The sequence below is a fragment of the Pleurodeles waltl genome, chromosome 7 (assembly GCF_031143425.1).
Source record: "Pleurodeles waltl isolate 20211129_DDA chromosome 7, aPleWal1.hap1.20221129, whole genome shotgun sequence".
NCBI lineage: Eukaryota > Metazoa > Chordata > Amphibia > Caudata > Salamandridae > Pleurodeles > Pleurodeles waltl.
The window spans coordinates 483,008,553-483,024,199 of NC_090446.1; the positions used below are offsets into that span (position 1 = coordinate 483,008,553).

The following is a 15,647-nucleotide window of genomic DNA, read 5'->3' on the forward strand; positions in this document are numbered from 1 at the left end:
GCCCTGTTTCAGCTCCTCAAAAGCTTTCTGACAGCTAGCTGTCCACAATACCTTTTTAGGCATCTTCTTGGAAGTGAGGTCATTAAGTGGGACTGCAATGGAGCCATAGTTCTTAATGAACCTCCTGTAATACCCAGTGAGGCCTAAGAAGGCTCTCACTTGGGTCTGAGTTGTAGGGGGAACCCAATCCATGATTGTCTGGATTTTCCACTGAAGTGGTGCAATCTGTCCCAGATAAACCACTTTCCCCTGCCCTATCTGGCACTTTGAAGCATTGATAGTGAGGCCTGCCTTCTGCAGGGCCTCCAAAACTTTCCACAGGTGGACCAGGTGATCTTCCCAGGTGGAGCTAAAGACAGCTATATCGTCCAGATATGCTGTTCTAAAAGCCTTCAACCCTTGCAGGACTGTATTCACCAACCTCTGAAAAGTGGCAGGTGCATTTTTCAAACCAAAGGGCATTATTGTGAATTGGTAGTGCCCTCCAATAGTCGAAAATGCAGTTTTGGCTTTAGCATCCTCTGATAACTTGATCTGCCAATACCCTGCAGTCAAATCAAAGGTGCTTAGATGCTTGACAGTTGCCAGTGTATCTATTAGTTCATCTGCCCTGGGTATAGGGTGAGCATCAGTTTTTGTTACCTGGTTGAGACCTCTGTAATCTACACAAAACCTAATTTCCCTTTTTCCATCTTTGGAGTGAGGCTTTGGTACAAGCACCACAGGAGAGGCCCATGGGCTTTCAGAATGTTCAACCACTCCTAGTTCAAGCATTTTATGAACTTCTTGTTTTATGCAGTCCCTGACATGGTCAGGCTGCCTATAGATCTTACTTTTGACAGGCATGCTGTCTCCAGTATCTATAGTGTGCTCACACCAAGAAGTGGTGCCTGGCACAGTAGAAAAGAGTTCTGAAAACTGACCTAGGAGATTTATGCAGTTGTCTTTCTGCTCCGCGGTAAGACAGTATGCCAAAACTACACCTTCCACTAGAGCATCCTGTTCTGTGGAAGAGAAGAGATCAGGGAGAGGGTCACTCTCTTCTTCCTGTCCTTCATCTGTTGCCATGAGCAGGGTGAGATCAGCCCTGTCATAGTAGGGTTTTAGGTGATTGACATGGAGCACCCTAAGGGGACTCCTGGCAGTGCCCAGGTCAACTAAATAGGTGACCTCTCCCTTCTTTTCAACAATGAGATTGGGTCCACTCCATTTGTCTTGGAGTGCTCTTGGGGCCACAGGCTCCAATACCCACACCTTCTGTCCTGGTGGGTACTGAATCAGAACAGCCTTCTGGTCGTGCCATTGCTTTTGGAGCTCTTGGCTGGCCTGAAGGTTTTTACTGGCCTTTTTCATGTACTCAGCCATTCTGGATCTTAGGCCGAGTACATAGTCCACTATGTCTTGCTTGGGAGCTTTTAAAGGTTGTTCCCAACCCTCCTTCACAAGTGTTAGGGGACCTCTTACAGGGTGTCCAAATAGGAGTTCAAAGGGGCTGAAGCCCACTCCTTTCTTGGGTACCTCCCTATAAGCAAAAAGGAGGCAAGGTAACAGGACATCCCATGTCCTCCTGAGTTTTTCAGGGAGTCCCATTATCATTCCTTTGAGAGTTTTATTAAACCTCTCTACCAGTCCATTTGTTTGTGGATGATAAGGTGTGGTGAATTTGTATGTTACACCACATTCCTTCCACATGGCCTTCAAGTATGCAGACATAAAGTTGCTACCCCTGTCTGATACAACCTCTTTTGGGAAACCCACCCTGGAAGGAGCTGTAGTGGTCCTTAGAGGAATAGCTTCAGGATATCTTGTGGCATGGTCCACTACCACCAAGATAAACCTATTACCTGAAGCAGTAGGAGGGTCAAGGGGGCCAACTATGTCAACCCCTACCCTTTCAAAGGGAACCCCAACCACAGGCAGTGGAATAAGGGGAGCCTTTGGAGTGCCAACCGTCTTGCCACTGGCTTGGCAGGTCACACAGGACTTACAAAAGTCTTTTGTGTCCTCTGACATCCTAGGCCAGTGAAACAGGGGGACAAGCCTTTCCCATGTTTTATTCTGACCCAAATGTCCAGCCAAGGGAATGTCATGTGCCAGAGTTAGGAGGAACTCTCTGTACTGCAGGGGAATGACTAATCTCCTGGCTGCTCCAGGTTTTGGGTCCCTTGCCTCTGTATACAAGAGGTTGTCCTCCAAGTAAACTCTATGTGAGTCACTGACATCCCCATTTTGCTGTTTGACAGCTTGCTGTCTGAGAACCTCTAATGTGGGACAGGTTTGCTGTGCCACACTCAGCTCCTCCCTGGCAGGCCCCCCTCCACCCAACAGCTCAGCAGTGTCTGCTGCCAGCTCCTCTGGTGAAGGTTCTGCACAGAGGGGAAATTCTTCTTCCTCTGAAGTTTAATCATCTGTAGAGGGAGGGATAGTGGGTAGGGATTTACCCTTACTAACCCTAGCTTTAGGGAGCACTTGGTCCATTGTTCCAGGATCCAAGTCACCCTGTCCTTTTTGCTTTGTGGCCTGAGCCCTTGTCAAAGCAAAAATATGCCCTGGAATGCCCAGCATTGCTGCATGAGCCTCCAACTCCACTTCTGCCCAAGCTGATGTCTCTAAATCATTTCCTAGTAGACAGTCTACAGGTAAATCTGAAGCAACCACAACTTTCTTTGGACCAGTAGCCCCCCCCCCCCCCCAGGTGAGATTCACAACAGCCATGGGGTGGCTTAGAGTGTTGTAATGAGCGTCTGTCACTTGGTACTGGTGACCAAGTAGGTGTTGTTCAGGGTGTACCAGTTTCTCTATTACCATGGTAACACTGGCACCTGTGTCTCTTTAGGCCTGAACCTCAACACCATTGATTAGGGGAAGTTGCTTGTACTTATCCATATTAAGGGGACAAGCAACCAAGGTGGCCAAATCAATGGCACCTTCAGAGACTAGCACAGCCTCTGTGGTCTCCCTAACAAGACCAACCCCAACTAAATTACCAAAAGTGAGCCCAGCTACTCCCTTGGATTGGCTATTAGTAGGTTTGCTCCCACCACCACTGCTATTACTAGGGGCACTAGAGGTTGCAGTAGGGGTTGTGGTAGTGGGAGGCTTGGTGCTTTTCTTTAGACAACTGGCATCAGTTGTCCAATGGCCTTTTACTTTACATAAATAGCACCATGGTTTCTTTACTTGATTAGAAGAGGATTTGGACCCACCACCCCCACCAGAGTGTTTTTGTGGGCCTGATGGAGACTCATTTTTAGATTTGTCCCCACCTTTTTCTGAAGACTTACCATCCTTCTTCTTGCCATCCTTGTCACCCCCTGTATGAACTTTTCTGTTCACTCTTGTTCTGACCCATTTGTCTGCCTTCTTTCCCAATTCTTGGGGAGAGGTCAGATCTGAGTCCACTAGATATTGGTGTAACAAATCAGACACACAGTTATTCAGAAAATGCTCTCTCAGGATTAGATTGTACAGGCTTTCATAGACAGAAACTTTACTGCCATGTAACCACCCCTCCAAGGCCTTCACTGAATAGTCAACAGTGTCTACCCAGTCTTGTGAGGACTCTTTTCTGGTTTCTCTGAACTTAATCCTGTATTGTTCAGTGGTTAAGCCAAATCCATCCAAGAGTGCATTCTTCAAAACTGTAAAATTATTGGCATCACTTTCCTTCACAGTAAGGAGTCTATCCCTACCCTTTCCACTGAAAGATAGCCATAGGATAGCAGCCCACTGCCTTTGAGGGACCCCCTGTACCATACAGGCCCTCTCAAGTGCAGCAAACCACTTGTTAATGTCATCCCCCTCCTTGTAAGGGGGAACTTTCTTATGCAGATTCCTAGAATCATGCTCTCTCACAGGATTGCTATCAGGAATACTGCTGCTGCCACCATGGGGTCCAAACCTCAACCTCGGTCTCTCTTTTCCTAAGTCTAGGGATTCCCTGTCTAGAGTCAGCTGTTGCTGTTTAAGCTTGAGCCTGGTCTCTTCCACTCTCAACTTATTGAGTTCCCTTTCTAACATCTTGTCATCAGGGTGGGTGGGTTGGGAATGTTTTGACACAGAAGAAAGATTTGAATGAGCAGAGGGAGACCTGTCCCTAACAGTTGGCACTCTAACAACCTGACCTTCAGGAATAAAACCCTCCCTACTATGATGGGAGCTTCTTATACTACCAGCATTGCTGTGAGGTCTTCTAAGGGGCAGATTAGGAAGGGAACCCTGCAACACTCCCACAGGGGGCTCCCCTGAGCCAGAGTGTGAGCTATCTCCTAACTTCTCAATTGAACTGCCAGCTAAGGCCTTATCATTCTCAACGAGCATGTTAGACAATAATTATCTAGAAGGGTTCTTTCCTACTACTAAACCTCTATCAATGCAGAGACTCCTTAGGCACTTAAAGTTAAGGTGGTCATAAGTTGTATTGACCAAATTCAGAGGAGTTCATACACCAGACATGATAGAAAAAGGTTTAGAGACAGATGAAAGATAGAAAAAGTTTCAGGACTTTTTAAAGAAGAGAAAAAAAAAACGTTTTCAAACTTTTTGAAACTTTTAGAAAGTTTAGAAGTACTTTTCAGCACTTAGCAAATAGTGTAAGAGAAGAAAAGCAAAACTTTTTGGTTAGGTGTACATACACTGAACTTGTTTTGTATATTATTCTCTTATGAAAAGTACACAATGACAAAGTGGTAAGTAGTTGCAAGTACTTATCCCACCGCTGGACAACCAATGTAGGAGGCTGGCCTGGCTTGTAGTGGGTACCAAGGGGTACTTACACTCTGTACCAGGTCCAGTTATCCCTTATTAGTGTAGAAGAGGTGTTTCTAGCATCGTAGGCTGATAGAAGGTAGCTATAGCAGAGCAGCTTAGGCTGAACTAGGAGACATGCAAAGCTCCTACTATACCACTGGTGTCATATGCACAATATCGTAAGAAAACACAATACACAGATATACTAAAAATAAAGGTACTTTATTTTTATGACAATATGCCAAAAGTATCTCAGTGAGTACCCTCAGTATGAGGATGCCAAATATACACAAGATATATGTACACAATACCAAAAATATGCAGTAATAGCAAAAGGAAGTAATACAAGCAATGCAAAGTTACAGTAGATTGCAATAGGAGCACATAGGTATAGGGGCAACACAAACCATATACTCCAAAAGTGGAATGCGAACCACGAATGGACCCCAAACCTATGTGAGCTTGTAGAGGGTCGCTGGGACTGTAAGAAAACAGTGAGGGTTAGAAAAAATAGCCCACCCCAAGACCCTGAAAAGTAGGTGTAAAGTGCACCTATAATCCCCAGAGAGCACAGAAGTCGTGATAGGGGGTTTCTGCAAGGAAGACCAACACCAGCAAAGCAACAACAGTGGATTTCCGGACCTCAGTACCTGTGAAACAAGAGGACCAAGTCCAAGAGTCGCAACAATGTCGAGAGTGGGCAGATGCCCAGGAAATACCAGCTGAGGGTGCAAAGAAGATGCCACCGGATGGTAGAAGCTGTGGATTCTGCAAGAACGAAGAGGGCTAGAAACTTCCCCTTTGGAAGATGGCTGTCCCACGTTGTGAAGAAGCTTGCAGAGGTGTTCCAACGCAGAAAGACCGCAAACAAGCCTTGCTAGCTGCAAGGGTCGCGGTTAGGGTTTTTGGATGCTGCTGTGGCCCAGGAGGGACCAGGATGTCGCCACTTGGATGAGGAGACAGAGGGGGCGCCCAGCAAGTCAGTGAGCCCTCACAGAAGCAGGCAGCACCTGCAGAAGTACCGGAACAAGCACTTGGAAGAGGAGTGAACCGGAGTCCACCCGAAGACACAAAAGGGAGTCCCACGATGCCGGCGGACAACTCAGAAGGTTGTGCACTGCAGGTTAGAGTGTCGGGGACCCAGGCTTGGTTGTGCACAAAGGAAATCCTGGAAGAGTGCACAGGAGCCGGAGCAGCTGCAAATCACGCGGTACCCAGCAATGCAGTCTAGCGTGGGGAGGCAAGGACGTACCTTCACCAAACTTGGACTGAAGAGCCACTGGACTGTGGGAGTCACTTGGACAGAGTTGCTGAGTTCCAGGGACCACGCTTGTCACGCTGAGAGGGGACCCAGAGTACCGGTGATGGAGTCTTTTGTTGCCTGCGGTTGCAGGGGGAAGATTCCGTCGACCCACGGGAGATTTCTTCAGAGCTCCTGGTGCAGAAAGGAGGCAGGCTACCCCCAGAACATGCACCACCAGGAAACAGTCGAGAAGGTGGAAGGATAAGCGATACAAGGTTGCAGTAGTCATCTTTGCTACTTTGTTGCGGTTTTGCAGGCGTCCTGAGCAGTCAGCGGTTGATCCTTTGGCAGAAGGTGAAGAGAGAGATGCAGAGGAACTCTGGTGAGCTCTTGCATTCGGTATCTGAAGAATTCCCCAAAGCAGAGACCCTAAATAGCCAGAAAAGGAGGTTTGGCTACCTAGGAAGGAGGATAGGCTAGTAACACAGGTAAGAGCCTATCAGAAGGAGTCTCTGACGTCACCTGCTGGCCTTGGCCACTCAGAGCAGTCCAGTGTGCCTGCACACCTCTGAATCCAAGATGGCAGAGGTCTGGGGCACGCTGGAGGAGCCCTGGGCACCTCCCCTGGGAGGTGCAGGTCAGGGGAGTGGTCACTCCCCTTTCCTTTGTCCAGTTTCGCGCCAGAGCAGGGCTGGGGGATCCCTGAACCGGTGTAGACTGGCTTAAGCAGAGATGGGCACCATCTGTGCCCATCAAAGCATTTCCAGAGGCCGGGGGAGGCCACTCCTCCCCAGCCCTGACACCTTTTTCCAAAGGGAGAGGGTGTAACACCCTCTCTCTGAGGAAGTCCTTTTTTCTGCCTTCCTGGGCCAGGCCTGGCTGGACCCCAGGAGGGCAGAAACCTGTCTGAGGGGTTGGCAGCAGCAGCAGCTGCTCCAGTGAAACCCCGGGAAAGGTAGTTAAGCAGTACCCGGGTCTGTGCTAGAGACTCGGGGGATCATGGAATTGTCTCCCCAATGCCAGAATGGCATTGGGGTGACAATTCCATGATCTTAGACATGTTACATGGCCATGTTCGGAGTTGCCATTGTGACGCTATACATAGGTAGTGACCTATGTATAGTGCATGCGTGTAATGGTGTCCCCGCACTCACAAAGTCCAGGGAATTTGCCCTGAACGATGTGGGGGCACCCTGGCTAGTGCCAGGGTGCCCACACACTAAGTAACTTAGCACCCAACCTTCACCATGTGATGGTTAGACATATAGGTGACTTATAAGTTACTTAAGTGCAGTGGTAAATGGCTGTGAAATAACGTGGACGTTATTTCACTCAGGCTGCAGTGGCAGGCCTGTGTAAGAATTGTCAGAGCTCCCTATGGGTGGCAAAAGAAATGCTGCAGCCCATAGGGATCTCCTGGAACCCCAATACCCTGGGTACCTCAGTACCATATACTAGGGAATTATAAGGGTGTTCCAGTATGCCAATGTGAATTGGTGAAATTGGTCACTAGCCTGTTAGTGACAATTTGGAAAGAGATGAGAGAGCATAACCACTGAGGTTCTGGTTAGCAGAGCCTCAGTGAGACAGTTAGTCATCACACAGGGAACACATACAGGGCACACTTATGAGCACTGGGGCCCTGGCTGGCAGAGTCCCAGTGACACATAGACTAAAACAACATATATACAGTGAAATATGGGGGTAACATGCCAGGCAAGATGGTACTTTCCTACAGCAGATGATCCACAAGTAGATGAATTTGGGGAAGTTGACAATGAGGAGAACATCTGGGATGTTTTTGTCTCATTCACCATCTGATGGTTATGATAATTACCCACAGTACCCATCTCCACTCCATGAGATGGCAGCATGCCATGCAATGATATCAAAATATCTGCATGAGCAGTTTACAAATACTTGGTCATAATTAGATATTTCCAGTAAAATAAGATAACAGTACAAAATGGAAAATATGAAAGTATGAGGAGTTAAATAGCAGGCGGTATCTCATTAATCAATATCTCATGTTGAAATAATTTTAACAAGATATAAACTTGAATGCAAGTAAAGGATAATCAGTGATATAAGAGTAAAAGCAACCAAAATGAGGCAGAAAATAACAGCAACATTACAGAAAGCAAAAGCATTGTTATTAAAAAACAGAAGCACTAATTCAAGATAAAGTAGCAAGTTGAAGAGATGATAAATTAGGGTTAGGAAAGAAGCAATGCAATTGTCACAATTGTGAGATGGAGAAAAAGGAAGGGGAGAACAAAATAATGGGAGGACAATGATGCAGCATGCTTAAATTGGGTTTCAAAGTTGGTGATGAGGCAGTTCCAGGGCAGCCACCAACAGTGTTGTTGAACTCTTGCAGCTGTTGTGTGCCACAGTTAATCTTCAGAATTTGCCTGTGATTCATACGTCATAGATGATGGTTTTGGGAGTCAATGCCAGCAATGAAAGAGGCATTTGCAATGCAGTGGGTCTCGCATTTGCTTGACTTAGAGCAATTGGCTTTGTAAATTCATAATTGGACTTTTTTTGCCATATAAATTGGTCCACCTTGCCTCATAATTTGGTCTTTTCCTGACACATAATTCTTGTGACCCTGTATATAACTAAAGCACTTCCATTTACCTTATTCCTCTGTCTGCAGCCAGAAATGAAAATGTTGCCATTTAGCATCATAATTTAAATCTGCCATGCTAATTCCAATAAAATACTACTTGCACCACCCCACCATCAGAGTTGCTGGCTGGCTAACACAATTTCCAAAACAAGACAACCACGGAGGAGTAACTAGAGAAGTAAACTAGAAGGATCTCCCAAACATATCAAGAGTGTTCAAACAGTCATAGTGTAATGAGGAAGTAAAGCTGGCCTGAATCATGGTCACAGTTGCAATAAGGAGAGAATAATAAAACCTATACAATTATCATAGGAACCTAATAAAATCCTTTATCAGAAATAAATGTTTGACAATAGTCTGTAATGCTCAGAACAGCCCCTAGAGGACACCACAATGAAAATAGCATTTGTAAGAAACATGGTTAGGTTACCATGCCGTTAGCCTCTTGAGGGCGTAACCACATTGAAAGAAAATGACAGAAAGTATTGCTGAATAACCATGTATTTAGCCCCTAGATGGCGTAGTGCATTACACACTTTCAGGACTAGCAGGCTTATTGCAATGATATTACAAACAAGACCCTTAACACACAAATTACTCTCAGCTATAAAACAAAAGTTTCAGCCATGAAAAAGGTTAACAAGACACGGAATGGAGAGAGGAGTTATTATTTTTTGGGGTCCCCACTAATCTGGTGTGGGGACCCAGAGATGGTCTAGACAGAAAGAGCAGCTTGCAGTGGACGTTTTAAAGGTAGTCCCATTGTCCTAGGACCACCAAATGCTGAAATATGAGCAAAAATGTTTTGTAAAAGAATGACCCGCAAAGCATTGTGGGCTGACAAAGTGCAGCAAATATTGTAGTATGTTGACGGTAATGCTTAGAAGAGCCCTAGATGACACCACAATAAAAATGTAGTTTCTAGGAAACATGGTCATGTGACCATATAATTAGGCCCTAGAGAGCATAACCACATGAAAAAAGAATCGCACAAATTAATGTAGTGCAACTATATATTTAGTCCGTAGAGGGCCTTACATGTTTTCAGGCCTAGCAGGTCTACTGCAATACTAAAGCTCTTAGAACACAAAGTACTCCAAGCTGTAAAACAAAAGTTCCAGCCATAAGAGAGCTAATAAAAAAATGGACTGAATGGTGGGAGAGGTTATTAATTTGGGGTTTCTACTAACATAGTGTGGGGATCCATAGTTAACCTAAACAGAAAGAGTGTGCCATGCCTATCGTTTTGGTTGTGGTCCCATTGTTCTAAGACCACCACAGGCTGAATTATGGGCAAAAATGTTTTGAAAAAGAATGCTGGCTAAGCACTATGGGGCAACTTTTCCTGAGTGCAGTGAATATTGTAGTATTGGCTCTCCCGCTGTGCCGGGAGAGCCATCTTGTGGGTTTCTGTGTTTTTTAGTAAAGCATTTATCAGTTGCAAGTGTTATTGGGAAAGCTTTGGATCATGAAGGGAAGCGCCAAAAGAAATGACTTTGATTAGGTAACAGTGTGAACAATGTGACCAGCGTTCCAATATCGCCAATGGAGTTTGCGCTGTTAGTGCTAGGAGGGCCATGGCTGCCAAGGAGCACAAAGGGGAGAGACAAAAGAAAAAATGGTTGACTCATGCTGAAGAATATACTCACAATCGTGCAATTATTCATGTAACAGGGTCAGTCTGGACGGTGGTAACAAAACCGCCCCAAGGCAGGACAAACATAAAGCAATTACAAATGACTTCAAGGGATTTTTGAAAGGCAAGCCCATGAGCAAGTGATGAGCGTGGTTATAAGTCCATGATACTTAAAACAGGTCAAAGCGATGCGCGCTCTACCTAAAAAGTGACAATTCCACCAGTGAAGGTCATTTCAGATCACTAGTCCCCTTAGCTGAATGTTTTGGTTTCTAGCAGTGAGATCTGTAGTGGAGTTACTGGGAATTACTTTGTGTTGCGTTCATGTGGTGCTTTTAAGGGTCAAGAGTGGCAAACAAGCCACTGGTTACAAACATGTATGATTGGTGAGACTTAGTGGTTGTATCACAAGTGTTGGAAACCACCTATGCACAATTTGCGCACAGCCATTTCTTGTAACCAGTAACCCCCAGACCAATTCCACCACCCCCAGAACAGTGAAAATCTCTACAGATACTACTGACATGCAGGAATTGCAGTAATGAGTGTAACCCCTCGCGATGTTTTTTTTGTACCTCACTGCAGTGATGCTGAAAACCTTAGCACTGAAAGCATTTAAAGTTAACACTCTAGACTGGGGAATCCCTGACAGGCATCTTCAAACAGTGTTTACCTCAAAGTGCTAGCTGCTGAAAATCATTACCCAGCCCAAGACAGGCTTAACAAATTTTGTGGTTCATGATCAAGAACATAGTAAACCTGCCTAACAGCCACAATTGCAGTTGCAAATGATCGATGAGTTACTGACTCCCGATGTGAAGTGGCGAGTGATTTAAAGTTAAGGAGTCCCTCTAGAACGCCTTCCCATTTGGGAATAATGCTGGAAGCATATGGGGAGAGACGGCAGTGGCCCAGAGAGCCACTACCTTCTCCCCCTGAAGATTTCCAAAAGAAAAACGTAAAAAAAAGTAGCACTGATTCCTTTAAGGAACATGAACTCCTTTATGGAGTCATAGGGATGGTGGTCTGCAGTCATTTACAGGTCATCATCCCTGTGATTTCAACCAATCACAAAAGTCGCAAATTGAAAGCTGCCTAATGAATATTAATTGGGCAGGTCTTTCTGCTACTTCACTGATTCAGTATTTTGTAAACCAACCTATTGATACAGAGGTTGATTCACAAAATACTATTCCATTTGTAAGAAGTCAGTGCACAGTTTGTGACCACTTTTTGCTAATGAATTAATAGTACACGAGCCCCTAGATTTCAAAGTACCAAGATCCAGGGTGAAGCTGTAGTGACCAGTTGATTTTTGCTTTTTTCCCCGACCAGATTCCACTGCCTAGTTTTCTGATAGCATGTAGTACAATTTAATGCTTTTTCATGTAACTCTGTAGGCCAGGTATCCATATTTCCGACCATATTAATGCTCCTGACACCATACGAAGTAGCAACCAAGCAAGATGGCCTGACCCCAAAATCAATAAACTTTGCAGCTTGTCTCCTGAAGTCTTAGAGATTGATAGATAAACCTCTCAGCACTGTTTGGAAATCGTAAGGAAAGTAAGGCTTTCAGCAGGACACAGGCACCATCTGGCAAACTGGGTGATTCATTGGAACACAGATAGGCTCCTTCTTCTTTAGTAGCAAACATACATCAGTACTCTGCTTTGTTTGCTAGTTAGCAACTTAAGCCAGCCGCCAATCAGGGCCATTTGTCTGCTGTATATAAGGGTGCATTAACATCAGGGACACCCACTGTCTTTTTCAGTTTCTGTATTTCTGAAGAACCTAAAGTCTTTTTTTATGTGCACACCATATCTCATCGTCTAATTCATAATCTCCTACTGTCCAAACACATTTCCTGCAGTCTTCGTTTGAAGCAAATGCATAGCTGTTCTCTCAAACTTGTTGCTCTGAAAGTCGCCTTCCTGAGTGCTGTTTCTTCACTTGATTAAAGTCATATCCATTTTCCAAGTAATTGAAACCAGTGACTTACCCTCTTTCTTTGCAGATACCTGCAGAAAGAACACCATAGCCACTGCATGTGAGATATTTGGGTGTGTAACACGCTGTCATTTTTTACATCTGTAGCATGAAGAACATTGAGAAGGTTCACTGGTAGTTATTTATGTCATATACTAGAAAACCCATGGGCAACAAAAACATAACATGTAGACTTGCACAATGGATCGGCCATTACATTTCTATTTAGTGACCACCACAACTTTAATCATTAAGCGTAAAACACGCTGGAGGAGAGCAACTCCGTTTCCGTGGCCTATCTTGGCAATTGTCATCCTCACTTATATACATTTGTAAAGCTGCACCCAAACTATCTGTGCACACATTCACTAAATCACTAAACATTTTACAGTCAAGACGTAAAACCACTTTAGGGCAAATGATATTGAATAATTTGATTGCTACCATTCAATGTTAATGTTCACTGCAGCAAGACTGGGTACACTGCCTTGCAAATAAAGCACAGCTTTTGAATCTGTAGTAAGTTCACATTATAAAAAGAAAAGGTTTCTTACCTATAACGATAGTTTTGCTGTCTGAGACTATTCAGGATTCACATCACACGATCCACCTTGCCCAATGAATTGGAGTGATATCAAGCAATTTTTTGTACAGTCATGGTTCTAGCCCTACTGGGAGAACAAGGTCAAGGAAATACAGTCTAAAGGTAGCATCGATCCTGTGTGAGATATTGTCCCTGCTTCTTTCATTACTAAGTCTTTATTCATGTCATTCGAGTACAACCACTGGATTGCACATGACCCTTAGTATCTCAATCTGAAATAGTCACCAGCAGCAAAATCTGTAAGTCTGCTATCAATATTTAACCTAGCGGCTTATACTAAAGAGTGCAACTCCAATAACATTGGTAGCTTTTTCAGCCATTGTTGATAATAACTTTCTGTTGAATACCATCCATATTAATCATCTCTGTACTTGCTGTCAAGATTATCCTACTGTCAACATTTGCCTACGACTGAGCTTTCATTCCCATTGCCTGTTTCTGTTGTACTTTTCACAGTGACTTACTGTTAACGGGGATCAGCAAATGAACTACTTTTGATTTGCTGTTCACAAAGTTATGTTTGTCTACGTAGACCACTTAAATTATTGTTTTTCTGTGGCTATTGACCTTTACTTCTGGTCATCCAGATTTCACAAGGTTAATCACCAGTAATTATTGTGGGCAGTAAGGCAACAATAGGTTGTTGTTGTTGTTCCTCCTCCTCCTCCTCCTCTTTCCGTTCCTGTTCCTCCTCTTTCCCTTCCTCCTATTCTTCCTCCTCCTCCTTCCTCTTAATCGTCTTCTTATTCCTCTTCCTGTTATTAAAAAAATAGTCCTTTAGTGGTGTAGGCCATTAGCCAAAAAGTATTAGTTTCAAGAATAGATGAGTCACTGGCTTGAAAAGGGTAATTGCCAACATGGGATAAATAGGAGATCAACAGTGTGGTAACTTTGAAGGTAGCTCACATGCAAGTCCCCATAGCCACTAGTTCACTGTTGCAGGGTAGCATTTGGTTATGGTTGACTGAACACAAACTCTTAGTCGGGGACTTAGGGACTGTGAGAAGGCATGCTAGTTTTTTACGTCTGCAGTTCGTTAGTGTTGACAAACGCTTGTAGAGTGCAACGCATATTTCTTTCAAGGTCTCTTATTGTAGCAGCAATTCATAAGTTACTGTTTTAGATTTACGTCTCTGGGTAAAGGGGCTGATGTGCTGTGATTGCCTCCTTCATGGTGAGTGTGTGGTGTATGCAGATGTTTACTTACTGACAACACTAATTCCTAACTTAGCTATCTTCCTTCCTTCCCAGATGGCACTGACCTCATCATCTCACTCGGAGATGGCTGTTGGAGGGCTACCGTACCCACGAGCAGGGGGTACTCTGAGTACACTCTCATCCCCCAAACTGCCACCTCCCACCATCCTTAGTACTGTTCCACAGCAGATGTTCAGCGACACAGGGGAAGGCAGTGGCGACGACCCGCTAGATGGCGATGACGACGATGATTTGGTCATTGACATTCCAGAATAAAGCTTAACTCTCCATCTTTAACAGTGTGGGGCAAGAAGAGTTCAGACAAGTACCCCATCTTTGTCAGCTACCAAAAGAAACCCATTACATTATTTCATTATTTGTAGTCCGAATACTATTCAAGTAGTCCCAAGAAATGTACACACTTAGTTACTTTATTCAAAATTTTATTGAGAAACCTTGCAGTGCATTAACTTTTTTGACAGGGTAGCTTGCCCGTGACGTTTTAATTTTAAATGGAAAGGTATTATCCCGTTTGTGTACAAAAAGTAATTTGTAAGTAATCCATTACACAATAATAAGATTTGTAAACAATCAGTGTGAATGATTATCTTTGTGGTGTTCATGTTTTTGACATTATTTGCACACATCTTCCTCTAACAGACTACATGTAAATAACTCATCTTAGTTACAAAGCCATGTCCAAATTGAGCCAGTAATTGATTGCTCTCTCTCTCTCTTGATCAAGATTCTTTTTTTTTTTTTTACCTCACCCTACTTTTTGAACAAGAAATTTGAGACATGAATTTCGTTTAATAGAGGTCATAGCACTGTTTATTTTGAGTTCTTCATGCTTTCTTTGTCATTATTCAAATAATTATTCAAATAAAGCGTTGAAATTGTCATGCAGTGTATCAGCAGTAACGTTTATGCTTGCCGGTAGTGGGTTCCTTCGCGTGTTTATAGATGAGATAGCTCTGGGGGATTAGACTGTGTATTCTTCAGTAGTCGTCAGTGCCTCACAGCATTGACGTTTTATGCATGACAGTGAGGTTGTTAATCTGCTCATTCGGCAGTATTTTCAACAAAAAAAGTAAACAGAATAGGGTGATAAAATGTGGGAAAACCTAAACCAACTTTCGTGGATCAGAAAGAATGGGGCAAGGCTGAAGTATACTGCTTCCACTTGTTTTATGTATTGACCTATATGCTCTCTCTCCTAGTTCACTGACACGTTTTCCCTCCCTTTTTGCACATTTGCTCACAAGAGGTTGAAGAGGAGACTATTGCATTACTGGCAGCTGCCAGAGATACTGTTGTTCTTCACTATTCACTCATCTTTCTGATCCATTGATTGTCACGAACTGCTTCTTAGTGGCCTATTGATGGATTAATGGACTAGGTTTGAAAGCATAAGACTGCCAGGAGCCTATAGGAAATAGTGGTGCCACATTGCTCTGGCCAATTAGGTATTCACTGTACCTCTTTCACCTATGTTAAATGTCAGAGATGGGGAGTAACAGGGTAAACGTAACTGGCCTGAGACAAGGAGGGTAGCGTCAGGAGATCCTGTGGGCAAGGAGTCACTGGGCGTGAC

At 44.2% G+C, this 15,647-nt stretch overlaps 1 protein-coding gene across 3 annotated transcripts in view; it reads left to right on the forward strand.

The window, feature by feature from the left end:
• INO80E (INO80 complex subunit E) overlaps positions 1–14,955 on the forward strand; it is a 187,913-nt gene extending 172,958 nt beyond the window's left edge. For 2 of the 3 annotated variants that reach the window (XM_069244123.1, XM_069244125.1), the window contains one exon: positions 14,108–14,955. In XM_069244123.1, the coding sequence (XP_069100224.1) occupies positions 14,108–14,329 (222 nt within the window). In that variant the 3' untranslated portion in view covers positions 14,330–14,955. The remainder of the gene's footprint in view (positions 1–14,107) is intronic. The other variant, XM_069244124.1, reaches the window with a different exon arrangement.
• Positions 14,956–15,647: the final 692 nt, after the last annotated feature.